Source organism: Terrapene carolina, unplaced genomic scaffold (assembly GCF_002925995.2).
Source record: "Terrapene carolina triunguis isolate 2854851 unplaced genomic scaffold, T_m_triunguis-2.0 Scaffold33148, whole genome shotgun sequence".
In the NCBI taxonomy this organism is placed as follows: Eukaryota; Metazoa; Chordata; order Testudines; family Emydidae; genus Terrapene; species Terrapene triunguis.
The window spans coordinates 490-28,093 of NW_020697499.1; the positions used below are offsets into that span (position 1 = coordinate 490).

The 27,604-nt window shown below is 48.1% G+C and overlaps 2 protein-coding genes across 2 annotated transcripts; both read right to left on the reverse strand.

The window, feature by feature from the left end:
* Nucleotides 1-1,143: 1,143 nt before the first annotated feature.
* Nucleotides 1,144-20,404, reverse strand: RDM1 (RAD52 motif containing 1). Its single transcript, XM_024205027.2, has 7 exons — nt 20,309-20,404; nt 11,577-11,756; nt 10,831-10,953; nt 9,757-9,919; nt 8,579-8,677; nt 4,215-4,303; nt 1,144-1,429 (listed from the first exon to the last, which is right to left on the reverse strand). The coding sequence occupies exons 1-7, from the start codon at nt 20,402-20,404 to the stop codon at nt 1,322-1,324; spliced, it is 858 nt and encodes a 285-aa protein (XP_024060795.2). The 3' UTR covers nt 1,144-1,321.
* Nucleotides 20,405-20,982: 578 nt separating this feature from the next.
* Nucleotides 20,983-27,248, reverse strand: GH1 (growth hormone 1). Its single transcript, XM_024205023.3, has 5 exons — nt 27,245-27,248; nt 26,418-26,581; nt 25,070-25,186; nt 24,057-24,218; nt 20,983-21,497 (listed from the first exon to the last, which is right to left on the reverse strand). The coding sequence occupies exons 1-5, from the start codon at nt 27,246-27,248 to the stop codon at nt 21,297-21,299; spliced, it is 648 nt and encodes a 215-aa protein (XP_024060791.2). The 3' UTR covers nt 20,983-21,296.
* Nucleotides 27,249-27,604: the final 356 nt, after the last annotated feature.

Here is a 27,604-nt window from a genome sequence, read left to right on the forward strand (position 1 = left end):
AGTGTACCACTGTTGCATAAAAAGCAAACATCACTCTAGGACGTGTCAGCAGGAATGTTGTAAGCAAGACATGAGAAGTAATTCTTCTGCTCTACTCTGCACTGATAAGGCCTCAACAATTTCAGGAAATATGTGGACACACTGGAGAAAATCTGGCAGAGAGCAACAAGAATGATTAAAGGTCTAGAAAACATGACCTATGAGGAAAGATTGAAAAAAATAGGTTTGTTTAGTCTGGAGAAGAGAAGACTGAGAGGAGGGGACATGATAAGTTTTCAAATACCTAAAAAGTTGTAACAAGGAGGAGGGTGAAAAATTGTCCTCCTTAACTTTTGAGGATAGGACAAGAAGCAATGGGCTTAAATTGCAGCAAGGGAGGTTTAGGTTGGACATTAGGAAAAACTTCCTGTCAGGGTGGTTAAGCACTGGAATAAATTGCCTAGGGAGGCTGTGGAATCTCCATCATTGGAGATTTTTAAGAGCAGGTTAGGAGCACGTTAGACAAACACCTGTCAGGGATGGTCTAGCTAATACTTAGTCCTGCCATGAGTGCAGGGGACTGGACTAGATGACCTCTTGAGGTCCCTTCCAGTCTTATACTTCTATGATTTGGGGAATCTGTTATAACACCAAATAACCTGCACCTCTGAAGCTCACTTGTTTAATACAGGAAGCCTCATGCTGCAGTTTAATGTCAATGTAATGCAAAACTTGCACTTTCTAAGTGAAAAAGGGCCTTTGTTTGGCACTATGGCAGGTTAATCCAAAGAAGGAAAGGGCCCATAGGAAAATTTCTTTTATCTTGCAACTGACTGGCTTGGTAGATTACATGATAGTTAAAGAAATGTTTCTTAGGTGAGCATACAGGTGTCTGTGTGTGTAAATTCTGCAGCTACTTAAGGTTTCCTGTGGCAGGGCATCCACCTGCTCTCTCAGAGACTACACCTGGCCAATTGTGCACTGAGGGAAAAAATATCTTCCTGACCCCCGCAGGTTGACCTGCTGAAACCCTTCAGCATGAAATTTGATTATAATCTATCTTAATGCAGAGCTGCAGCTGTTATGCCCATGCTGAAGGCAACGCAGGCAATCCTGGTGTTCTCAGGGCCCATGAAGGAACGGATGAACCCGGGGATCCTTAGCTATGTTTGTCTGTCTTTATTTTAGTAACAATAGATGAACCATTTATTTCCACCACTGTATAATCAGAAAGAAATAAAGCATCTAAAACATTTAGCATGTGTAATGTCACAGCCTTATGCTTTCATTCCTGAGCAACGATTTGAAATACTGTAAAACTCCCAGAATACTTTAAGCCACACTAATTAGATTGTCTCCCCTCCAGCAGGTGCCCTTCATCAAAACAGAAATCAGACAGAAATTCTTCTTCTTCTTCAAGGTTCAGCTGCTCCAAGGACAAGTCATTGACCTGGAAAGAGAAATTAAGAGTATATCTGCTACTCAGCACCATATTTTAACCTTCTTTGCCATCTCCCGGAAATGCAGAACGAACCATCGTATTTTAATCACATTTCAGGAAAAAACTGCCTGCCTGGAATCATGTCAGTGCAAGAACATTGGATGGGGAACCTGTCAACAATCAGCTCTCCAATTCTGGGTAGCTGGCATCTCTGCTAATTTCTGTGACTGACCAGCGCCACAAGCCAATGAAACAAAAGGAATCTCTCTCCTCCCAAGCTGCCCCTTTCAAGTTTATCATGAATAGCTGGCTCACTAGTTTGTGTGTTGAGAGTGAGGGCTTGTCTTCTCTACGGGGGAAATTGATGCAGCTGGTGTCGATTTAGTGGGTCTAGTGAAGACCCACTAAATTGACTGCAGAGCGCTCTCCGGTGGATCGTGGTACTCACCTCTCTGAGAAGGGTAAGGGAAGTCGACCGGAGAGCGGCTCCCATTGATGCAGTGCAGTGAAGACACCGGGGTAAATCAACTTAAGTTACGTCGACTCCAGCTACGTTATTCATGTAGCTGGAGTAGCGTAACTTAGGTCGACTTACCCCGGCAGTGAAGACAAGCCCTGAGAGATGTTATTAGTTCAAATCCCACAAGCCACCAAGGGAGGAAGACAATTTTGTGGTTAAAGCACAGGACAGATAAGATTTAGGTTTTGTTTCTTGGCTTTACCACAAACTTCCCATTGACTGTGAGTAAACCAATAGCTCTGGGGGCTTTAAAGCCCTTTGATATACTCAGATGGAAGGGGCAATGGAAAGGAAGATTTAAATGGAGAACAGAATAGCTCTACACAGCAGGAGATCCATATCTTTCTTTAACAAAAAGGATAAAAAAAAACCTAAGGCAATTCCACGGCACTTCGCACTGTAAATATATTAGATACAGACCTAAAACAAACCCTATTTGAATGTTGTAATTACGAAAACACTGCTTTGCCTATGTGTACTTCAAGAGGACTAATGCATCAGGAGGTTCACTGAGACATTTCCTCCACCCAAACTGCTGGGGGTGCTGTACAATGCCCAGTTGTGCTGCGGGCTGACTGTGTCGTGACATGTCCGATGCATTCCTTTAGAGGAGAAACATTTTGAACTGAACAGCCACAGCAAGTCCCACTGCTTTCAGACTAAGCAAGGTGACTATTCCTTATTCAAGCCACATGTAAGGGTTGAATTTAAAAGTTCAGCTGTTTTTAAGTCCAGCATAAGAATTATGATTTTTTTTTACATTGAAAAGATTTCATTTTTATGCTAACATAATGCAAAATTAACAGATTTCAGTCAACCCTTTACAAGTAATCACCTTTGGGCTTAGAGAACATAAGAACAGCCATACTGGCTCAGACCAATGGTCCATCTAGCCTAGTATACTGCCTTCTGACAGTGGCTTGTGCCGGATGCTTCAAAGGGAATGAACAGAACAGGATAATTTTCAAGTGATCCATCCGCAGTGGTCCAGTCCCAGCTTTGGCAGTTGGTGGTTTAGGGACACCCAGTACATGGGGTCGTGTTGCACCCTTAACCATCTTGGCCAATAGCCATTGAGGGACCTGAACTTATCTAATTCTTTTTTCAACCTAGTTATGCTTTTGGCTTTCACACATTCCCTGGCAATAAGTTCTGCAGGTTGATGGTGCGTTGTGTGAAGGAGTACTTCCTTATGTTTGTTTTAAACTGGCCGCCTACTAATTTCATAAGGTGACCACTAGTTCTTCCATTATGTGAAGGGGTAAATAACACTTCCCAGCCTTTTTAACTTCTTCAGGTACAGAAGCTGTTCCATACCCCTAATCATTTTTGTAGCCCTTTTGTGCACCTTTCCCAATATCTTTTTTGAGATGGGGTGACCAGAACTGCATGCAGTACTCAAGTTTTACGTAGACCATGGATTTATATAGTTGCATTATGATATTTTCTATTATCTATCCCTTTCCTAGTGGTTCCTAACATTGTTAGCTTTTCTGACTGCTGCTGCACGTTGAGCGGATATTTCAGAGAACCATCCACAGTGACTCCAAGATCTATCTTGAGCTAACTTAGACCCCATCATTTTGCATCACTTTGCACTTATCAACAATCATTTTCATGTTGTCACCCATTCACCCAGTTTACTGAGATCCCTTTGTTAACTCTTTGCTGTCAGCTTCAGAACAAGTAGATGAAGTTCAACCCAAAGGAGAGTAATTTATTTTAAAACTGCTCTAAAGACTCATTTGGAAGTGAAGTGCCTTTTCAACCTTAATGAGAGTGTCACTCCCACACAATGCTACAGGAAGCGGGGGCCTGGGCTTTGTCATGAGTTATACTTCTGGGTCTGTTACAATGTGGCTGAGAACATGGTCTCTACACTGCATCCCTAGTGTCTCCTATGCTATTTAAAAAAATACATAATTTTGCGTAATGATATCAAGAAAATAATAAAGTTTTAAAATATCAGTATACTGAATAATTGCAACCATACTCTAGGACATGGTAAGAAGAAATGCATTTTTAGGATCTACTAGATACATGATAAAGGGACTTGTAATGATTGCTGCTTGTATTCGAGTATGACTAAAACTGGAAATCAGTTCCCACATGCCGGGCTCAGGAGATGTGCCTAAGCAAGTTGGTGTCTACGTTCCCTCCTACTGTTGGCCGAGGTGGCACGACGATATTCTGTTGCTCATTCTGCTTCCTTTGTAGTGGAGTGCCGAGCTCGCCTGTCATGGGCCAGTGCAAGACAAAACAGCCTCTATTTACCTGAATAAGACCCCTCAGCTCCTCGTCTGTTAAGGAATCAATAGGTTCCTCTTGGGCAGAGTTGTACTCCACAGCCACCTTACCATTCTCTGAAACAAGCATGCAACATGAGAACTAAGGAGGTGTTTTCTTACCACTTGATTTAGTGACCACAAAATGATTCCATACTCTCTCAAGACTGGACTGAGCTTTATTATTCTGCTTTATAACTGCATGGAGAGCCAGGAGCATCAATCCCATGGGGACAGGCGATTTAGAAAGTTCAGAGGTGGAGTAGGTACTAATTTTATCTTCTCATTGTTGGCACGGGGCAGGTATGGGGGTTATAGCTCGTTTGTTCCTTTAAGGAATGCAAATACCTTTACTGTGTAAGATAAAACTGCCCACAGTGATGCAAGTAACACGTAGTAACTGCCACATTGCATGCAGGGTAAGAAGAAGAGCCTGTGGGGGCTGCTCTCACATATGGACTGAGGATTAAGGACCCAATCTTGCTTCCATTAACATCAATGGAAAGACTACAGCAGACTTCAGTGGGAGCAGGTTTAGGTTTACGGGATTAGACTTTTGTGTGGAGTCGGAGATACGGGAGATCTGAGAGCACGTGCTAAGAAGGGAATCCAATGATTTATGAAGCTACTCCTCACGCCCCCCATTTGAGATCACACTGTGCACAAACTAGTCTGACAATGCCAGGCTGTGAAATTACTTTGTACACTCTGTACCCCATTCCTTCCTCTGGCCTAGAGCATCTGCTTTCCAGATCAGGCAGAAAAACCAAAGGCACTTAACTAGGCCGAGTAGAGACTGGAAAAGCAGAGGACCCAGAATCTGTGGAAAGCAGGGTACAAACAAACAAGAGGATGCTATTTACCTGCCTCTGCACAAGTGTCAGGTCTGACAGCAGGAAACCCACCAGATATTTTACTCCAGAAATCCACTTCAGACCTGATCTAGAAGTACATTGGCTAGGAATGTGAAAAAAGTCACTCCCCCAAACCAACCATAACTATGTTGACAAAACCCTCAGTGTAGATGCAGTTATGTCAACAGAAGAGTGCTTCTGTCAGCTTAGCTAACATCGCTCGGGGAAGTGGTGTCACTTTGGCAGCAGAACTCCTTGTGTCAGCATAAACTGCGTCTACACTAGGGGGCTATGCCGGCACAGGCTTTGTAGGACAGACATGGCCTAAGTGACATTTTAAAAGCCTAAGCCAGTGGTGAGAATTTAGGCCCTGATTCAGCACAGCATTTAAGCACATATTTAAATCCCATTGATTTCATGAAACTTAAGCCCACGTTTAAGTGCTTTGCTTTATCAGGGTCTGAGAGTGGGAATCAGTGTTTTCTGGAAAGATTGCTGCATATTCCTCTACTCATGAAAAATATTAAACACCAAATCTGCTCCATCAAAATCATCAGACTGGAAATTGACTTTGTTTCTTAAATGCAAAAAATCAATCAATCGATGTTTAATGCAAGTTTAGGAGTTATTCATTTAAACAAAGTATTGACGGATCAGCACCCATGAGGCACCTATGTTCAGATGGTGGGCGTGAGTCCAATTCAATAGTTAATCAAAAGTCAGGTCCAAATGCCCTTCCACAAACCCTCTTCCCTTCCATGCAACTTGTGACAGGGATAAGTTAAATGCTCATGGACAAAAGGATTCATCTTCAGGAATGTCCATGGAGGCGCTCCCAAAACAGAGAGGGCCTTGTTCCGGCCCTAACGACAAACTTGGGAAAAGAGGAGAGCACAGGCCACCTGAGTGATCTCGATCGCCTTGCCTCAGGTCACGCCAGGCTTTCTGTATCAGCACACGGACACGGGGGTGTCTCTCTGGGCTCCCTGTAGACAGTGCAGTTATTGTATGTGTTATTTTAAGAATGGAGACCTGGGTTGGATTCCCCGCTCTGCCACAGAGTTCCTGCAACCTTGGGCAAAGCCCTTGGAGTAAAATTCTAAAGAGTGCACAAGTGACTCAGCAGCCCAAGTCTGTCTGAAAATTTCACCCTTAGGCTATAAAAAGGAACAGAGAGTCCTGTGGCACCTTTAAGACTAACAGATGTATTGGAGCATAAGCTTTCGTGGGTGAATACCCACTTCATCAGACGCATGTAATGGAAATTTCCAGAGGCAGGTATAAATATGCAGGCAAGAATCAGTCTGGAGATAACGAGATTAGTTCAATCAGGGAGGGTGAGGTCCTCTGCTAGCAGTTGAGGTGTGAACACCAAAGGAGGAGAAACTGCTTTTGTAGTTGGCTAGCCATTCACAGTCTTTGTTTAATCCTGATCTGATGGTGTCAAATTTGCAAATGAATTTGCATACCCTTAGGCTATGTCTACAGTGTGAGCTAGGGGTGTGATTCCCAGCTCGTGCAGACATACTGGTGCTAACTCCCATCAAGCTGGCACAAGCATAAATAGCAGCGCAGCTCTGGTAGCATGTGCAGCAGCAGCACAGCTAGCACAAATCCGCCTGAAACTGCTGGGTATATGTATTCACCGCGGATAACACATGCTGCCGCAGCCACTACCATGGCTACACTGCTAGTTATACTTGATAAGAGCTAGCGTATTTTCCCCTGAGCTTGGAATACTAGGGGCACGTCTATACTTACCTCCGGGTCCGGCGGTAAGCAATCGATCTTCTGGGATCGATCCCGGAAGTGCTCGCTGTCGACGCCGGTACTCCTGCTCGGCGAGAGGAGTACGTGCAGTCGACGGGGGAGCCTGCCTGCCGCGTCTGGACCCGCGGTAAGTTGGAACTAAGGTACTTCGACTTCAGCTACGTTATTCACGTAGCTGAAGTTGCGTATCTTAGTTCGAAGTGGGGGGTTAGTGTGGACCAGCCCTAGCTCTGAGTGTAGACTCAGGTACTATGATAATGGTAGTAAAGATAATAAGTACAATAGATAGATAAAATAAAACACATAGAATCATAGAAGATTAGGGTTGGAAGACACCTCAGGAGGTCATCTAGTCCAACCCCCTGCTCAAAGCAGGACCAATCCCCAACTAAATCATCCCAGCCAGGGCTTTGTCACACCGGGTCTTAAAAACCTCTAAGGATGGAGATTCCACCACCTCCCTAGGTAACCCATTCCAGGGCTTCACCACCCTCCTAGTGAAAACGTTTTTCCTAATATCCAACCTAAACCTCCCCCATTGCAACTTGAGACCATTACTCCTTGTTCTGTCATCTGCTACCACTGAGAACAGTCTAGATACATCCTCTTTGGAACTCCCTTTCAGGTAGTTGAAAGCAACTATCAAATGCCCCCTCATTCTTCTCTTCTGCAGACTAAATAATCCCAGTTCCCTCAGCCTCTCCTCATAAGTCATGTGCTCCAGCCCCCTAATCATTTTTGTTGCCCTCTGCTGGACTCTTTCCAATTTTTCCACGTCCTTCTTGTAGTGTGGGGCCCAAAACTGGACACAGTACTCCAGATGAGGCCACACCAATGTCGAATAGAGGGGAATGATCACGTCTCTTGATCCGTTGGCAATGCTCCTACTTACACAGCCCTAAATGCCGTTAGCCTTCTTGGCAACAAGGACATACTGTTGACTCATATCCAGCTTCTCGTCCACTGTAACCCCTAGGTCCTTTTCTGCAGAACTGCTGCCTAGCCTAGCGTGATCCCTAGTCTGTAGCAGTGCATGGGATTCTTCCGTCCTAAGTGCAGGACTCTGCACTTGTCCTTGTTGAACTTCATCAGATTTCTTTTGGCCCAATCCTCTAATTTGTCTAGGTCCCTCTGTATCCTATCCCTACCCTCCAGCATATCTACCACTCCTCCCAGTTTAATGTCATCTGCAAACTTGCTGAGGGTGCAATCCACGCCATCCTCCAGATCATTAATGAAGATATTGAACAAAAACGGCCCCAGGACCGACCCTTGGGGCACTCTGCTTGATACTGACTGCCAACTAGACATGGAGCCTTTGATCACTACCTGTTGAGCCCGATGATCTAGCCAGCTTTCTATCCACCTTATAGTCCATTCATCCAGCCCATACTTCTTTAACTTGCTGGCAAGAATACTGTGGGAGACTATCAAAAGCTTTGCTAAAGTCAAGGAATAACACGTCCACTGCTTTCCCCTCATCCATAGAGCCAGTTATCTCATCATAGAAGGCAATTAGGTTAGGCTGACTTATTTGTTGCAAACTTTGCACACCCACACAAATTTAAACTTTGAGCTGAGACCAAACAAGGAAGCTTTCAACCCTAAGCAACACTTTTGAGAAAATATATTTATAATAGTTATTATTCACTATCATGAAACCTACAACACAACTATTCTCAGACAAAACCCTCCAGATATTTATAATCAATGTATAAAAATGCCTTACCTAAAACTATGAGAAGTATCTTCTGAAATGCACCCGACAGAGCTTTCTCAACTGCAAGTTTCTGAACATTTCCTGTTTTCATGACAAACTCGAGGGGATCTAAACCCAACAAGGCAGCAGAGTGTTATTTTCAAAGATTACATTTGAAAGCATGATGGTCATACAGTACTACCAAGAGCTTATTGCACAGTTAAATCCCTTCTGATAAGCAAACACTCACCCAGTAACTCGTATTACTCTGGTAGGAAGACTGTGTACTGCAGCACTTTTAAAATTATTTATAACATGGAAGTGCCATGAAACCTCAACCCTGACCAGGGCCCTATGGTATTAGGCACCGTACAGACATATAGTGACACACCACTCCTTCCCCAAAGAGTTTACATCTAACACCCATAGCAGCCAACCTGACAGCGCGGAGCCCTGCTGCCAGCTAGTGTGTGTGATGCAGACACTCTGTCCACTAAGAACTGGACGAGTATCAAACCCATTTCACGTAATTAAGACTACAATGTCATGGAGGTCACAGAATCTGTGACTTCCACTGACCTCCGTGACATTTTCTGCCTCGGGGCCAGAGCTCCCAGCCAGCCCCGCCTCCACAGCTGCCAGCCCCCACACTGATCGGGGGGACCCCCCCGAAGCTGCCCAGCTGTGGCGGGCGGACCCCACAGCAGCCCCCAGCCCCGCAAGCCGAGGGACCCCAGAGTTCCCCGCACCGCAGTGGGTGCTGAACCTGTCTACCCCTTTGGCAAGGGATATTTTTAGTGAAAGTCAGGGACAGGTCACGGGCTTCCGTGAATTTTTGTCTATTGCCCATGATCTGTCCCTGACTTTTACTAAAAATATCCGTGACAATAACTTAGCCTTACACATAATGCATTCGAGAAAAGTGCCTGTGATGGAGCGCAAATGAGCACTAAAGAAAGACGTGAAAGGAAAGGAAACGAGAGAGATAGAGATAGAGATAAAAAACAGAGAGGAGAGGAAGGGAGAGAAGAGTGCTGGTCCCGTAGCTTTGGTACCCCACAGTGTTTATTACAAACACCTAGCTGGACAAGCTGGTAGTGCACAGGCCCACCCTGCAGTGCAATATTCTAGTGCCTTTGAACGTCTAGCAGAGTGGAAGCGATCAACACGAACAATCACAAAGTTACCGAATTACACTGGACACGTACCTCGGCCATTTTCTACATATGCCTCAGCAATGCCAAGTCCTCTGGTGCAGATCCCATGATGGGGCAGTGTTACTTCCACAACGCATAGGTATTTCAGGCACTGCCTCTCTGGCAACCCTCCCAGCTCCTCATTCTCCAAGTCAAACCCAGAAATATTCTGCAGCTGTTGGGATTTACATTTTCAAACCATCACAGAAAGATTTTGATGCAGCTTTTACTGTGCATTTGTCAATACTTAGACAATCATCAACGTGATCGGCAACAGGAACCTTTGTGGCTGAGAAAAGATACTGCAGATACAGGGAAGGGAGCTGTTGCGTGTCGGGCTCAAGAGTGGTTTCCTTGGGAAGTGGCGCTAAGACCGGTGTTTTAGTACCCAAGGGACAGTGCAACTGGTTGAAGAATTGGGGATAGCAGTGAGAGAGGGGAGCCAGAGAGATGGCATGGGGTCCATCCAGGGAGCTAGTTTTATCTGCGTAAGAGAGGATGTCCGTTAGATGAGACCTGGTGAGGGCAGGGATGGTAGGAAAAAGAGATTAATAGATTTTTATTACCAGAAGGGATGGCTGTGATATAAACACTGAGCCCAATAACTATGGTGAAGCCAGAGCAGGCGTGTCCAAACTTTCTACCCTGAGGCCCAAGCATTTTATTTCAAGAAGCTCCAGCAGCCACCACCCTCTCTGCCAATCAGGCTTGCAATCTCCAAGTTGTCTTTGACTGCTCGTGTCACATGCAGGGTATTGCCAAATCTTGGCTCTTCTCTCTTCCCCACAGATTGAAGATCTGGTACCTCCATGTCTGGCCCTAGCGCTAGGCTAAGCTTCTGAACTCATTACCTCCCTCAGTACAGCAACTCCTTCCGGCCGGTCTACCCAATAACCAGGTAATTGTCTGACATTTTGTCCAAAATGCAGCTGCTAAGGCTCTCTTCACTGCCCGTCGATCAGACCAAGTCACTCCCCCATTTCGAATCCCTCCATCAGCTCCCCAGATCAAGAATAAGGGGATGAGGAAGGAAACAAAAGGGGGGGATGATGGAGGGAACAAAAGAATACAAGAAGGGCTTCTTACCGTAATGATCCGGTTCGACCAGCCATTGAAGCCAAGGTAATAATTGGCTAATTCCTTACACTTGTAACTCCTCAGAGCAAGGACTTGCTGCTGAAAGGCCTTCTGTCTGGTGCAAATGCAAACCTGCCCAGAGGAGAAAAGCCCTAGATGGATTAGATGAGACTGGCTTTGTAGGCAGGGAGCTGTAAGTATTCACTAGCACTGCTCTTCCTGTTCCATATGACCAGGCCCTTAGTGCTCCAGGGTCCCATTGAGGAACCGGCGTTGATAGCTCTGGGAGCACAAGGGTGATGGTACCCCTCAGAGGCAGCAGTGGTTCTGGGAGGTGGCAAATGCAGCCTTGCCATCCCTGGTTGTGAGACATGATGCCCCACCCCACGGAAGCAGTGGTTCCAGGAGAGAGTGGTAGCGATGTTAGTGTAACAGACGCCCCTGAGCATTCCAGCAGCTACCCCTCGAGAGTGGAAATAAAGGGAATGATTTACTGCTGGATCTGTATGGGGGTCCAGCAAGACCCTATCGTGCCATCCAGATACAGGGCTTCAAGGACCGTGAGTCCCACCCTCAAATGGAGAAGACTCTACAGCCACTTGTGTTCCCCTGCGTCAGCACCACCCTGAGCCCTGAGGCAGACATCTCAGGGCCCCAGCCTATGTCCCTTCCCCCGGAGACTCCAGGATACCACCCTATTCCTAGAAACCTCTCAGCCAATAACTGGAAGTTACACCTTGTTTTAATTCACTTACCTTTAAGGGAGATTTCTGAAATAATCTTTGCCTGTTGCACGCGCGTTGGGCTCTGCTGGCATCTCTAGCTGAATAGAACTTGACCAGAGCATAATACCCAGGCCCCGCGACTGCAGCATTTCTGTGAACTCGAACTGAATACAGCAACCCAAACTCAGAAAATGCTGAAAACAGAGAATGCTGAGGAAAAAAGAGAAAAACAAAGATCAGTACTAAGGAGCTAGAGCAGCAGCCAAGAGGCACTGTGAACAGGGACTCTGCATAAGCCTTGATTATTAATTACGGAGTATTTTTCCTACAATCAGTTTCTTCCTCTAACAATAATAAACCCTTTGAGTAATTAACATGGGTAAAATATAACTTGAGTGTTTGGTTTGGACAGATATTGTCTCTGACTCTTTACATAGGAATACAGGAACTGCCAGGCTGGATCAGACCCAACATCCATCTAGTGCAGTTCTCACAACAAATTTTTGGTGGCTTCAGAGTGCGGCCACCAACTCTTGCCAATTTTTCATAGAATACGTAATTAACTTTAGGAAAAACAACTTTAGGAGGGCAACGAAAATAATTAGGGGGCTGGGGCACATGACTTACGAGGAGAGGCTGAGGGAACTGGGGTTATTTAGTCTGCAGAAGAGAAGAATGAGGGGGGATTTGATAGCAGCCTTCAACTACCTGAAGGGGGTTCCAAAGAGGAAGGAGCTCAGCTATTCTCAGTGGTGGTAGATGACAGAACAAGAAGCAATGGTCTCAAGATGCAGTGGGGGAGGTCTAGGTTTCATATTAGGAAACACTATTTCACTAGGAGGGTGGTGAAGCACTGGACTGGGTTCCCTAGGGAGGTGGTGGAATCTCCATCCTTAGAGGTTTTTAAGGTCAGGCTTGACAAAGCCCTGGCAGGGATGATTTAGTTGGTGTTGGTCCTGCTTTGAGCAGGGGGTTGGACTAGATCAGGGATCTCAAACTCAAATCGCCACGAGGGCCACATAAGGACTAGTGTATTGGTCCGAGGGCCGCATCGCTGAAAACTTTTCATACAACGATACAAAAGTATAGTCAAAAATGAAAAAAATGAAGAAGAATATAGTATGCTATTAAAAGTCAATGTATTAACTTTTTAAAAACTGTAATGCGAAGAGGGGTTTTAATAAAATATAAACACCTGTAACTATTCCTTATGTGGTCAGTAATACTGATGATGATCTACACTAACAGTCTATCAACATAGTGTAATGGCAGGAACTTTTTAAAGTAACTATTCATACAAAATACGTTGCCACTTTTAACATTCTTCCCAACAGGGCCGGCTCCAAGTTTTTTGCCGCCCCAAGCAAAAAAAATGTCCCGCGCCCCCCGGCCCCGCCCCAACTCCGCCCCTTCCCCGCCCCATTCCAACCCCTTCCCCAAATCCCCGGCCCCGCAGTCTCACGTGTAGCTGCTCTAGGCCGGTGGGAGAAGCTCTCCTGCTGCCATAATTAAACCATCCCAATGAACGGCGGTAGCTATGTTGGCAGGAGCTGGGGCTGGAGATGGAGCCCAAAGCCCTGTGGCTGGAGCCTGACACCACCACCCCCAGGAAGATGGGGAACTCACTGGCTGCTTGCTCTAGTGTTTGTCTCCCCAGCCAAGGCTCAACCTCTGCTGGAGGCCCCGAGGGAGGGGCTGCTGCTTCCCTTCCCCACCCCACCCACGCCAATCATCACCCAGGAGGCTGTGGCCGCAAGAAAAGCCCCTGGTGGCCACGGTGGCTGCATTTGAGAAACACTGATCTAGTCCAGTATCCTGTCTCCAACAGTAGCCGGCACCAGATGCTTCAGAGGAAGGTTCAAGAAGCTTCACAGTGGCCAGATGTAGGATAATCTGCCCCCCATGAAGGCCTCATCCTAGTCCCGAATTGTTAGATTCATAGATCCCTAGGCCAGAAGGGACCATTGTGATCACCTAGCCTGACCTCCTGCATAACACAGGTCATACAACTATCCCAAAATAATTCCCAGAGCAGAAATTTTAGAAAAACGTCCAACTTTGATTTAAAAACTGCCAGAGATGGAGAATCCACCATGACCCTTGGTAAATTGCTCCACTGGTTAATTACCCTTACTGTTAAAAACATACACCTTATCTCCAGTCTGAATCTGTCTAGTTCCAGCCATTGGATTGTGTTATACTTTTCTGTGCTAGACTGAAGAGCCCATTATCAACTATTTGTTCCCCATACAGGTAATTATAGACTGTGATCAAGTCACCCCATAACTTTCTTGTGGTTAAGCTAAATAAATTGAGCTCCTTGAGTCTACCACTAAAAGGCATTTTTTCTAACCCTTTAACCTTTTTGGGGGTTCTTCTCTGAACCGTTTCTAATTTATCAACATCATTTTTGAATTATGGACACAGTATTCTACCAGTGATTAAACTGGTCACAGTATTCCAGCAGTGGTCACACCAGTGCCAAACACAGAGGCGAAATAACCGCTCTACTCCTACTTGAGATCCCCATTTATTCATCCAAGGATCACATTAGCACTGGGAGCTGGTGTTCAGTTGATTACCCACCACGGCCCCCAAATCTGTATCACAGTCACTATTTCCCAGGATAGAGTTCCGCATGCTGTAAGTATGACCTACAGGCTTTGTTTTTATAGGTATACATTTACATTGTGCCCAGCTTACCAAGTGATCCAGACCACCCTGTATCAGTGACCAGTTCTTGTCATTATTTACCTCTCCCCCAACTTGTGTGTCATCTGCAAACTTTCATCAGTGATGATTTTGTTTCTTCCAGGTCATTGATAATAATGTTAAATAGCTAAGAGCCAAGAACCATTCCCTGCAGGACCCCACTAGAAACACACCTGATCAATGATGATTCCCCATTTATAATTACATTGAGACTTATCAGTTAGCCAGTTTTTAATCTATTTGGAGTGTTGTGACATTCTATACCTTGCGGGAGCATCCTGTAACCCCCATATTCCTCATTTTTATATAATCGTTATCTTACATATAAAGCATGCCTTGTAAGGTATTAGCAGAAAGGTCATGACCTGCTGAAAGTCACTTCTCTATCCATATATGCATATCATTAATGCATATGAAGTTATGAGAATTGTGTTGTATGCTTGTCAGTAAAACATGCTGTAAATTGGGGAATCAGCCAGATATCTCCCCAGAGGCAACAGCAAGGAAAATAACCAACAGCTGGGCAGAGTTTCAAATAACCCAACAACAACCATTGTCCAGCAAAGGAGCTACAATTCAATGACTCACCTGCATGAGGCCACAAAAGGGGAATTGCTCAACATTGCCTGGAGACTGAGGGCTTGTCTACACTGGCAACGCTAAAGATACTGCAGTCCTTAATATACAGGTTTGTTCCTTAAACCTGGGCCAATCTCCTCTGTTGGAGTCTTGTCTTCTTCTCACTGTCTTAGGGCACGTCTTCACTAGCAACGTTAAAGCGCTGCCGCGGCAGCACTTTTAACCTGCCTTGTGTGGTCGCGGCGCAGCACTCTCCCAGCACAGTGCTGGGGCACTGCTTACACTGGCGCTTTACAGCGCTGAAACTTGCTGCGCTCAGGGGGGTGTTTTTTCACACCCCGAGCGAGAAAGTTGCAGCGCTGTAAATTGCCAGTGTAGACAAGCCATGAGCAATGCCCCAGACATGCTTGGACTTGTGTTTTCCAAGAACATGGACTGAGGGTATAAAACAGACAGAGCGGACACATACTGGGTCCTTCTCCTGCCCCCATCTACGCTGCAAGCAACTGAGCTTAAAGCAGCACTTTAACGTTGCTAGTGAAGACGTGCCCTAAGACAGAGAGAAGCAGACAAGACTCCAACAGAGGAAATTGGCCCAGGTTTAAGGAACAAACCTGTATATTAAGGACTGCAATATCCAGTGGGGTGAGAAAAATTGCTTAGTCTAGTTGTTGCCCGGGATAGAGAGTTTAGACTGCGTGATATTTTATTTTATTTTGGTAACTAACTCTGACTTTTTGCCTAGCACTTAATATCACTTAAAATCTCTCTTTTGTAGTCAATAAATTTGTTTAACTGTTTATCTCTACCAGTAAGTTTGTATGAAGTGGGTAGCAAAACTGCTCAGGGTACAAAGGCTAGTGTATATCCACTTTCCATTGATGCAGTGGTGAACCAATTAATAAATCTGCATTGCTCATCTTGAGCAGTGCAAGAAAGTATATTCCTGAGGTACAGTGCTGGGAGCTGGGGAGATTTGGCTCTGGAGCCTCTCTCTGTGTGATTCATGAGCGGCTCTGGGAACATTCATGCAATCTAGCTGGGAATGGGGCTCCACATGCTGTTGTGCTGAGTGATCACAGTGCCTGGAGGGGTTTGCTGATGGTCACTAGCAAGGCATTGTGAGAGACAGCCCAGGCTGCAGAGAATTAAGGGGGCACAGCGGTCCCACAGTTCCAGGCTGCACCCTGGGGATCCCGTCACAAGTGTTTTATGTTAAAAACCAGAATGATATAAAATTATCAAAATGCACTATACCTCCAAGTCAAACACCTTCAACCAAACTTGTAATCTCATTTAAAAAAAAGAGAGTTATCAAGTTAGTATGACAGTACACCTCTACCCCGATATAATGCGACCCGATATAACACGAATTCGGATATAACACGGTAAAGCAGCGCTCCGGGGGGGCGGGGCTACGCACTCCGGTGGATCAAAGCAAGTTCGATATAACGCGGTTTCACCTGTAATGCGGTAAGATTTTTTGGCTCCCAAGGACAACGTTATATCAGGGTTGAGGTGTATCTATTTTCCAGAAACCCATGTTGATTGGTATTAATCCTATTAACCTCCATCAATTCTTTATTAATCAAATCCCATATCAGCCTCTCCATTATCTTGCCCAGGATCAGTTTCAGATTGACAAGCCTATAATTATCCAGGTCTTTCCATTTAACCTTTACAAATATTAGCACAACAGTAGCTTTCTTCCAGTCTTCTGGAACTTCCCCCGTGTCCCAAGACTATTGAAAATCAACATTAAATGTCCATCAAGTCATCAGCCAGCTTTAAAAATAACAAAAACACCATACTCTTGGAACAAGCTATATGGACTTATTTAAAAATGTCTAACATAAGTAGCTGCTGTTTAACACCCTCCTGAGATACTAGTAGAATGGGAAGAGTATTATCATATGACATGATGCTATCATCTGTTTTTCCTCCCTAAAAACTTTTTCTTATTACTATTGAGAATTCTACCATTGCCATCTAGTCATGGCCTAATACCATTATTAAGATTATTTTGTTCCTAATATACTTTAAAAATTCCTCAGCGTCCTGAACTCTCCTGGCCGTAGATTTCTCATTCTGTCCCCTTTGCTCCCCTACTAATTTTCTACAACTCCTAGCTTGTGATTCATATTCATTATTATCAACTTCCCCTTTCTTCCATTTATTTATATATATATATATATATATATATATATATATAGCTGCCTTTACTTCCCCTCTAAACCAGCTTGTTTTTTTAAACCAATTATGGCCTACTTCCTTGATTGTGGCTTTTAGGGCAGGTAGTAAAGCATTCTTAAAGAATTCACTTCCCAATTATCACTCACATTTTTCTGATTAAATTCTTCCCTCCCAGACAATCTGGCTCATAACTCTTTTCAGCTTTGTGAAATTGGCCCATTTAAAGCCCCCCATCTGGCATTCATTCTGTTTGCACAATACAAATGTAGTCAAGTCATGATCACTTGTACCTAAGTTACTATTAATTTTTAGTTCTGTGATTAATTCCTGTGTGTCATGACCAGGGCCGGATTAACCTTTTGTGGGCCCGGCACCAAACATATTTGTGGGTCCCCCTGTGGTTGTGATAGGCCCCTTCCAAGTGTGGGCCCGGCGTGACAGCGCCATTGATGCCATAGTAAATGTGGTATTGCCAGGATGGGGTTGAAAACATTTATTCAAAAACAAAGTAAGATATTTGAAGCCACACTTGATTGAGACCTCCACTCAGCCCATAGAGAACAAGCTGGGCTAACAGCAATGTACCCAGAATACCACTGAATTTGGTTTGTGTGAAACTGGGTTGTTAATTTTGTCCTTTTGTTTAAACACTCAGGGCCTGCTTGGGCCCCTGAACATAAGTGCTTAATTAGCACACTTATGAGCCATATTAATCCTGGATGTAGCAGTCAGTGGTGTCACACCTGCATCTCCTCCCCACCACCACCCAAAGTTATGTTTCATGAATACATTTTTTGAAAGCTGTATTTTCTACTTTGGTACAATAATGTTTACAAAACTTTGGGGCGGAGTGTCGGGAGGAAAATTGCTGGTGCCCATCTTTTGCAGGGAGAAAGAGCCACAGAGAGAGAGACACACACACACTTTACTCCAAAGGCTACCACAATCCAGCCTCAAACTCCTACACCAACCTTCAGACCTGGGCTCTTCCCCCACCCCACACAACTAACCCCCAAAGAAGGGCTCTCCTCAATCTCCCTGCTACTGCCCGCCCCCCGCCCCCCCACTTTCACCCCAGGGCTGTCACCTCCCTCCCTTCTACTATCCCCCTGCACTGAGCCAACCCAGACTCCCCCCGCCACACCAACTCCCACCTTAACACCCTGCTTCTCCTACACCCCCATGGAGTCACCACCAGCTCTTATATCGCACCCGGACTTGCCCCACAACTGCCCCTTTCCCCCCAAACCACACTGCACTCCCTCCCTGGATTGCAGGGGGGCAGTTTCTGGGCATTCCCACTGACAGGGGGTGCAGCAGCCAGCACTGACAAGCCCTGCTGTCACCACCCCTGCTGCTCCCAGAGACCACGGACAACCACCCCCAATCCTGAAGTTGCAGGGTCGAGACAGTACCCAGGAGCCTCTGGGCATCATGGTCACTGGGGGGCTGCACACCACCCGGGAGTCACAGCACCGCAGCTGCCCCCAGCTCCCCATCGCCCCAGGAGAATGGGGGAGCCAGGAGCTCCCATCCTGTGCCCCAAGGGGAGGGAAGGCGCAGGGGGATTAGCGCCAGGAATCCTTGCCCTGCACCAGACCATTTCCTTGCTTGGGATTCTTTTTGGTCCGCTCCGCCCACTTCAGCTAGGGTGGCTGATAGCATGGCACGGGGAATTCTGGGACTAGTAGTGCAGCTGCCAGTGCAGGTCCCAGGGGCCCAGCGGAACACAGCAGCGTGCAAACTACAACTCCCAGCATACCCTGCAACACCCAATCCCTGTTGCACCTGCACACTGCGCTCCCCCAGGCAGCTGAGTGTTTCAGCTGGTGCTGGGAAGTTGCTGACTCTTCACATTGCTGGGCTGTGGCCCAGGCTGGATTAACCCTTTGTGGGCCCCTTCCAAGTGTGGACCTGGTGCCACCGGAGCCATTGTAAACCCGGTACTGGCATGACAAGGTCTAATGTATTCTCTTGCATCATGTACAACACCACTTTTTGATTGAGAAAATTATCACCTATAACATTGAGAGACCGGTGTAAAAATAGGGTTGCCAGGTGTCTGGTTTTCAACCAGAATGCCTGGTCGAAAAGGGACCCTGGTGACTCCGGTCAGCACTGCTGACCAGGCCGTTAAAAGTCTGGTCGGCAGTGCAGTGGGGCTAAGGTAGGCTCTCTGCCTGCCATGGCTCCCATAAGCAGCAGCATCATGTGCCCCCTCCAACTCCTAAGCGTAGGGGCAGCCAAGGGGCTCCACACGCTGCCCACGCCCAAGCGCCAGCTCCGCTGATCCCATTGGCCAGGAACCGTGGACAATGGAAGCTGAGGGGGTGGCGCCTGAGGACAGGGCAGTGCGCAGAGCCACTGGCCACGCCTCCACGTAGGAGCTGGAGAGGGAACATGCCACTGCTTCTGGCAGTTGCCTGGGATAAGCATCTCCCGTAGCCCCAACCCCCTGCCCCAGCCCTGATCCCTCTCCCATCCTCCAACCCCCTCAGTCCCAGCCCAGAGCATCCTCCTATGCCCCAAGCCCCTAATCCCCAGCCCCACCCCAGGGCCTGCACCCGCAGCTGGAGCACTTACCCCCCACCCCCCTGCCCTGATCCCCCCACATCGTAAACCCCCAATTTCTGGCCCCACCCCAGAACCCACACTCCCAGACAGAGCCCTCCTTCCTCCCTATACCCCAACCTCCTGCCCAAACCCAGAGCACCCCCACCCTGAACCCATTTCTGCACCCACCCCAGAACCGACCCCCCAGTCCAGAGCCTTTACCTCCTCCCACACCCCTGCCCCGTCCTGATCCCCCTCCTGCCCGCCAAACCCCTCAGTCCCAGCCCAGAGCCCCCTCCTACACCCAAACCCCTCATCCTCAGCCCCAGCCAGAGCCCACACCAGGCCCCCCCGCACCTCAACCCCATGCCTCAGCCCAGAGCCCCCTCCTACACCCAAACCCCTCATCCCCAGCCCCACCCCCAGCCCGGTGAAAATGAGTGAGGGGGGGGGGAGAGCGAGCGACGGGAGGGGGAAGGCGCTCGGAGGAGGGGCGGGTGTCCGGGTTTGTGCCAGTAGAAAGTTGGCACCCGCCGTAAAACCTGAACCCGGAGATTTTATCTCCCCACTTCCCCCTGGGCATCAGCGATTCTAGCCGTGACCCGGGGGCACGCCCGGCCCGTGGGGGGGGGGGGCGTCCCACGGCAAGTCCGTCGCACGGAGCGGGAGTCCCCGGGGTCCAGCGGTGCCGGCGCAGCGCGTAGCGCCGCCGCCCCGGGTCTCACCTCCGCCCCCTCCTCTAGCCCCCAGACCAGCAGGGCCTTGCCGCTCTCCGTAGGGACCCGGAACTCCAGCACCTCGGGGCTGGCCGCCAGCGCCATGCGGGGCGTCAGCAACAGCGGCGCCTCCAACCAACCACCGCCCGGCCCAGCCCGGCTCCGCCTCCGCCTCCAGCCAACCACCGCCCGGCCCCGCCCCGCCCCGCCTCGCTTCCAGCCAACCACCGCCCGGCCCGGCTCCGCCTCCAGCCAACCACCGCCCGGCCCGGCTCCGCCTCGCCTGACCCGGCCTAAGCCCCGCCTCCTGCTCCGCCTGGCCCCGCCTCTTCCTGCCTTGGCTGCCTCGCGCCGCCCCTTGACCCCAGGCCCTGCCAGCTGCCAGCCCCTTCCTTGCCCCCGGCCAGGCCAGCGCGCCGCTCTGAGGTCCGGGGCGAGCAGGGCCCTGCGAGCCGGCGCTGTCAGTGGCGGAAAGCGGTGGATGTGAGGCGCCTTACAACTGCCTGGGCTGCCCTGGCCTCTGCCCGGCCCTGCCCTGCCGCCCTCCACACGCCCAGGCTCTGTCGGCTACAGCCGCGTGGGCCTCACGGCCTCGCCCCCCTTGGCGGCGAACACCGCCGAGCTGCCAGGCCCCTCCAGCCCATGGAAACACGAGCACCAGCACGTGGGAGCGGGGTTCTGGCTGCTGTCCCGCGGGCCATGGGTCCTCAGACGGCTCCTCTGCACGAAGCCAGGGGAAGCAAGCGCCCCGCCCAATGAGATGCTGCGGCACAATGCTGGGCTTCTAGCTCGTTTATTCTCTGTAGGCGAAAAGGATTTTCTTTACAAAGATGGAGGAGCATCATTATGCAGCCCCTCCAAGACACCACAGCTAGCGGGAGACTAGGTTTACTCACAGGCACATCAGCCTCTGAGGTTCTCTTAACAAAGGGGGTCACACAGGCAGGAGCACGCTAACCTCGTTGTGTACTGGGATAAAAGAACAGTGTTTCTGCCATCAAATGGTGCAGTTGCTCTCTCCGAAGCGCCTGCACTTCATCAGTTTCAGGTAGGTCTCCACCTTGTGCAGGTCTTTCTTGAAGCAGGACAACAGGCCGTAGTTTTTTAACAAGGCGTCTTCGTTCCGGAGATTGATGTCAAATTTGTCATAAGTGGGTCTGAGGACTTGAAATCCCCGGAGGCTTCCATCTTCCAGCTCCTGTGGGGACATGGCAGCTTAGATGGGAGGGAACGGCTCTTGGGCTGGCATATCAGAGCCCAAAGGCCTGGGACCATGGAAACAAATGCCAAGGTGCCAGCACAGCTCAGTGCCTCCCAGTCTCAGCACTCCTGAAGAAGGTGCTGTCACAGGCACAGAAAGCCGGAGACAGCATTTAGGCAGGTGGTGTGGTGTGGGCTTAGCACACTTGCATCGGTGCTTTTGAATTAGCATTGGCCTGCGAGAGGGAGTGTGCTGGGGAGAGGAGCTGCTGTCAAACCCAGCACACCCCCTCAGGCAGCTGGGAGGGAGGTGGGGTGGAAAGGAGGGGCAGAAGGGAGTAGGTGATGTGGATCGCCCTCTATGAATTTTACCAAAGGGTGCGCAGGATGCAAGCTCCTCTTTGGGATTCCTGTAGACCTTGGGATGGTCCCTTACCTACTGCTTCCCTCCCCCGTTCCATTTTCTTCTTGTAGACTACAAGCACATACAGTATGTTTAAAATCCATGGTTCTCAATCCAGCCCCCCATGTTACAACAGAAGATAGTTTCCCATCTAGCCATAAAGGAGGTGAGAACCGTGTTGCTGTTCAGAGCTCATGTTCCACTTGTGCACATTCTTTCGCATACACATTTTCACAAGTAGAGCAATTATACATGTACGGTTGTGGACGTATTAAACTATAGTCTTCAGGAAGAAAGCTAGACAGGGCCCCGGACAAGACACAATGGTGAGTGGATGGATGTATGAAACAGGCTGGAGACTACCTAGGTGTCTCAGTAACACAGCTGGCCAAAGCGCTCACTTTGGTGAGCTGGTGAAATAAACCTCTTTTCTCTTTAACACTTTGCAGTCCCAGTGGAGAAATCTTTAGCTGATGTTACCAGGCTCCTGCTGCTTCTGACTGAAAAGCTTTGTGCACCAGCTGGAGCTTTTTTAGCTTTTTTGGCCAGGTAAGCACTGCTTGAAATGGAAACCTGATTATTTGACTGGCTTCTCAGCATCACTCTGCCCAGGAATTGAGTAGAGGTGTACGTGGAGTGCTGTTGATGTGTGAGAAGGAAAGAACCCAGCTTGACTCTCAGGGCCAGACTTTTTTAGTTGCCTAAAGATGCAGCTGGATATGTAGGTGTCTAACTCTCATAGGACTCCCAAGACACTTCTGAAAATCCCACTCAGCTGCTGTCTGCATCTTTAGGCACCTAAATATTCTTACAGATCTGGGTTTCAGAGCCCAGGCTGAGTTTGCGGTGCTGGCAGTGTGGGAAAAATCCCCCACCTTTTACTTATAAACTGAGCACACTCGAAATCCCTGAGAGACCATAAACACCTGCACATTTTAAAAAGGCACTTTTCAGAGTAGAACCACTATAAAGCAGCTGAGCTGAGAAGCATTGATTCTCCAGGGAAGGGGTGGGACAGATGATCCCTCTTTTTATAAAACTACATACTCCCAGTGATGGAACACAAATATTTCAGGACAGAAGCCTGCACTCCTTACAGCTTTTTGATATTGTTGTAACGATCAGCTTCAGCAGAGTGTAACACACGTGTAAGGGCATGGAGAATCGGGTCCCCCAGTGTGAAGTTTAGACTGTGTTCTCCATGGATTGTATTATAGAAAGACTTTCTTGTATCAGTGCATCTCACATGTGGCCACTTGAGCATGGAAATGACAAAGAAACAAGCAGGTGCAAGCTCATGCCAATGATTATTTAGGTTATACATAGTTAGGAATATCAGCAGAATACTGAAAAAACTAGGCGCCTACCATTGCTGCGGTGGAGTTAAGATTGCTTGGGGACACATAAATTTGCTTCTTTTTTTTTTTTTTCTCTGCAACTGATAATTTTCTCAACTTCTGTTTGTTTTTGCAAAATATTACAGGGCATATTTACATTAACACTGACAAAGTATTTTGTCAAGGGATATAGCAATCTTTCTTATAGTGCCACTTACAAGACAGATATATCCTATTAAAATATTGTTTAATGATAGGCTTGGAAAGGACTTTCTAGTCTGTTCTATACTATTCTATTCTTTATTGGTTTTTATACCGCACTCATCACCATAGTATCTGAAAGCCTTCCAGTACTGCAGTAAGCAATGTGACTCGCATCTGTCATGTGTTTGTTCATTCATCCTCTCCCAGGGGGAGAAGTGTGTGCAGGGGAGCATTTTGTTTTGATTTTTTTCACTTCTGTATCTGTACACAGTGTACACTCCCCCCTCCCCCTCCCTCATACCCCTACCCCAATGGTCAACTAGTTAACGTGTTGCCAATTTAGTTGTTTTCCAACCCCCCTGTAAATTCAAACACCACCTCTATAATTTTATTTCTTGGGGAAAACACTGGTCTACACGTACGTGTTGCCATATGTTTATGTTCGAGAAGGAAGGTCAAAGAAATGCAGCTTGCATTTGGAGCAGGAAGTGGGGAAGTTTGGGATGGTCCCTAGTCCCTGGGCGAGTCTTGAGCCAGCCCCCAAGAAAGCTCTGTCTGCTGGAGTCCAGGAGAGCCATATGATTCTGTAATCATGTCACATGCTGCTGCTTACCCTCATCAGAGCCTGGATACCTTCTTCTAAGTCCCTCAGTTTTTCGTAGACTCTGTCTGAGGTGCCAAACACAAGGCTGTTGGTGAACACCCTGCTTAGGAACTGCACTGGGTTTAACCAGGACTGAATGAGAATCAGTGAAAACCGAAGCAGCTCCATGTCCTGAAATGAAAATAAATTGGGGTCAGAGCTCTGCAGGAAAGGTGTCTTCTAAGCAACAGGCATGTGCTTTCCACTCTGAAACAGAATGTGACTGAAATGAACTGTGGAGCACTGATTTGCTTAAACTGAGATAAAGCCATACGTGGTCTGGGGAGTATCACCCAGAAATTCTCTTCTGTGTGGACAATATACTGCCCAAGCCTTCCCGATGTGTGATTTGTTACAGTTTATACCATAGCTGAAAACAAAGCCTGTCCTCTCCCTATGCAGTACCCTTCAAGGTCACGCATGGTGAAAAGGGTGATGCAAAGAGCAGTGTCTCTCATAAAGCACCCTTCATCCCAGAGCATTTTACACACCTTACATATGCCAGAATTGCTTTACCCCCAAAGGAGGTGGAATGTGGCATCTATCTAAGAGCTACACTACATGACAGCTTGGGATAGGAAGTGAGGAATCCTGATGATTCTACAAGGGGAGTTTAAAGAGACAGACTGGAATTCTCCAAAGTAGAATTTGGCCAGGACACCTGGAACAACTCCAGCTCAGAAAAATGCCACAGGATGGTTAATGAGCACAAGTGGCTAAGTGCCTTTTGCTTTTATCTCCCGTTGGGAAGTTAGCAACCTCCCCAGAGTACCATGCTGGGGCACTTCATGCAGTAGCCTGAACTTGATCCTCAGAGGTCTCCTCTTCAGGTACTGTCCAGGCCCAGCCCAGTTTAGCTTAGCTATAGTTTTACTGTGCAGGCACTAAGGAGCTACCTCAGACAATGCAGAGTCCTGTTGGAAAGCCTCTTTTCAGAAGCGGCTCTGCTGCCAGAATGTATTTGCCAGTTGAAGACAACTTACTGATTTCTGCTGGGCATCATCTTTTCCTGTGGGAGCAGGAATGGTTTCTGAATAACAAAATGCTGATTGGGAAATTTTGTTGGAATGCCTCTGCTCCTCTGGAATATAGGTCCGTTCCTGTGAAAACATCCCAAACACACTGAGAACTGCTCTTTCTCGTGCCCTGGGAAGGGGCCTGGGACCCTTCTCCCCAGGCTGAACCGAAGAGTTACTGTTAACAAGATAGGAAAATGAAACAAAAAGTGACAGCCGCTGTGAAGGGCTGGCAGGTGGGAAATGGCATGCAATTCCATTGATGAGCCAGCATGTTGGCCAACTAGTTACTAAGGCTAAAGATCACCCTCTGACTAGGTCTGTGCTATGAAATAACACATGCAATATTCAGTTTAGCTTCTCAAAGGAAGGACATGACAAAGGAAGGACAAAGGAGCACCCACGGGGAAAAATTGGTGGGTGCTTAGCACCCACCAGCAGCTCCCCGGCCCGCCCCAGCTCGCCTCCGCTCTGCTTCTGCCTCCTCCCCTGGGCGTACCGCCGCATCCTGCTTCTCCCCCCTCCCTTCCAGCGCTTGCACTGCGAAACAGCTGATTCGTGTGGCAAGCCTGGGAGGGAGAGGGGAGGAGGGGGAACGCGGTGCACTTGGGGAAGAGGCAGGGCCGGGGCAGGGATTTGGGGAAGGGGTCGAATAGGGGCAGGGAGGGGGCAGAGTTGGGGCGGAGACTTTGGGGAAGGGATTGGAATGGGGGTGGGGCAGGGGCAGGCAAAGGGTGGAGTCGGGCGGGGGGGGGCGCGAGCGCCCACCGGCGCCAGGGAAAGTTGGTGCCTGTGATCCCGTTTGTATTTCTGCAAGCTAAGGTAGCAAAAACCAGATGATTTTGGAAAGCCGAAGGTCTGCCAGCTCCGTATGTAAATTATACATTCCTTGGACACAGTAAGTCTTGTAAAGATGTGTCATCTCCCATGGCTTGCAGGGGCGCTGATGCCAGGTTCCCCTTAGTGAAGGTGGCTGAGCCACTCTGGGCTTTGGAAACTGAACTGTAATGCTGGTCACCATGAGGGGACAAGGAAATGTGGAGGGTGAGAAGGAGAATGGGGGGGCGGGGAGGGCAGGGAAACGTGAGGAAGAGGGAGGAGACGGGTGCAGGAAGGAGACTAAAGGCAGTTGCTGGGAAAGGTGGAAGACATGAGGGATGTATGGGAATATGGAGATTTGGATATAAATGAGTTTGGAACTCCTGCCCAGGATTGGGGAGAACTCCACAAACTGAACATGTCTGTGTTTGTGGGGAAAGATGATCCCATTTTCAAATAACATGGGAGTCCAATGGCACGACCCCGTGATACTTACAAACTCTTTGTATGTGTCAGCAGCCAGCAGGTGGAGGTGCTGGGCCCTCAGCACGGCATTGGCAAACAGACTGGAGAGGGGCATGGCAGGGAAAGCTGCTGCCCCCCGGGGCCACTGCAGCCCCAGGATGATTGCAACAAAGAGCAGAGGAGAAAAATATGACCCTGCAAAAGAAAGGGGAGGTGTCAGTAATCCTGGGGGCAGTGGCCTAATTACTGTTGGGGGTGGGTGGGGGGAGGCTACAGTGAAGCCCCTTTCATCCTCTGCTCTTTCCAGGGCTGGCACATAGGGGAAGCTGATGGTGTGGGGGGGTCCAAAGGGGCAGCTGGTGACTGCTTCATACATTTAAGACCATTCTGATGATCTTTTTTCACCTCCTGTGTAGCACAGGCCAGACAACCTCAACCAGGGATTCCTGCATCACGCCCAGAACTTCTGGTTGAGCTCGAGAATATCTCTCCAAAAGACATCCAGTGCTGCCTGACTGACCACAAGTGACGGAGACTGCCCCACGTCCCTGGATAAGCTGTTCCCATGATGAATTACCCTTGCCGTTACAAATGTGCTCCCTATTTCTAGTCTGAATTCATCCAGCTTCAGCTTCCATCCATTGGCTCTTGTTCTGCCTTGTCTGCTGGATTAAAGAGCCCTCTATGATCAGAAATCTTCACCTCCTGGAGGTCCTTACAGATCAGAATCAAGTCACCTTTTAGCTTTCTCTTGGACAATTAACAGACTGAGTTTTCACTGAGAGGCCGGTCTTCCAGACCTTGAATCATTCTTGTAGCTCTTTTCCGACCCCTGGCCTTTGCATTCATTGTACTTACCCATTCGTATTACCATTAAGTTATTTCTGTATAAAATAAACCGGATTAGACAAGCAATATGCAAGTACAATGCCAAAGGGACAGACCTTTTCTTGTATTTTTAAGATTCTCTCATGCTCATCCCCCACCCCCACTCTCTCCCTCTGGCCTGTTCTGTGATGACTGGAAATTCTGCTCCACAGTTGCTGAGCCAGCATGCCCTCCTCCTTACCCAGGGCTCACCTGCTGCTTTACAAAGGGGGCAGAGAATCCTTGCCTCCATTTTACAGATGGGGAAACAGCCTTTGAGAGGTGAAAGCCAAAACTTTCAAACATGGGCGCCTAAATACGAGTGTGCTGGCTCCGAAGTGCTGAGCACCC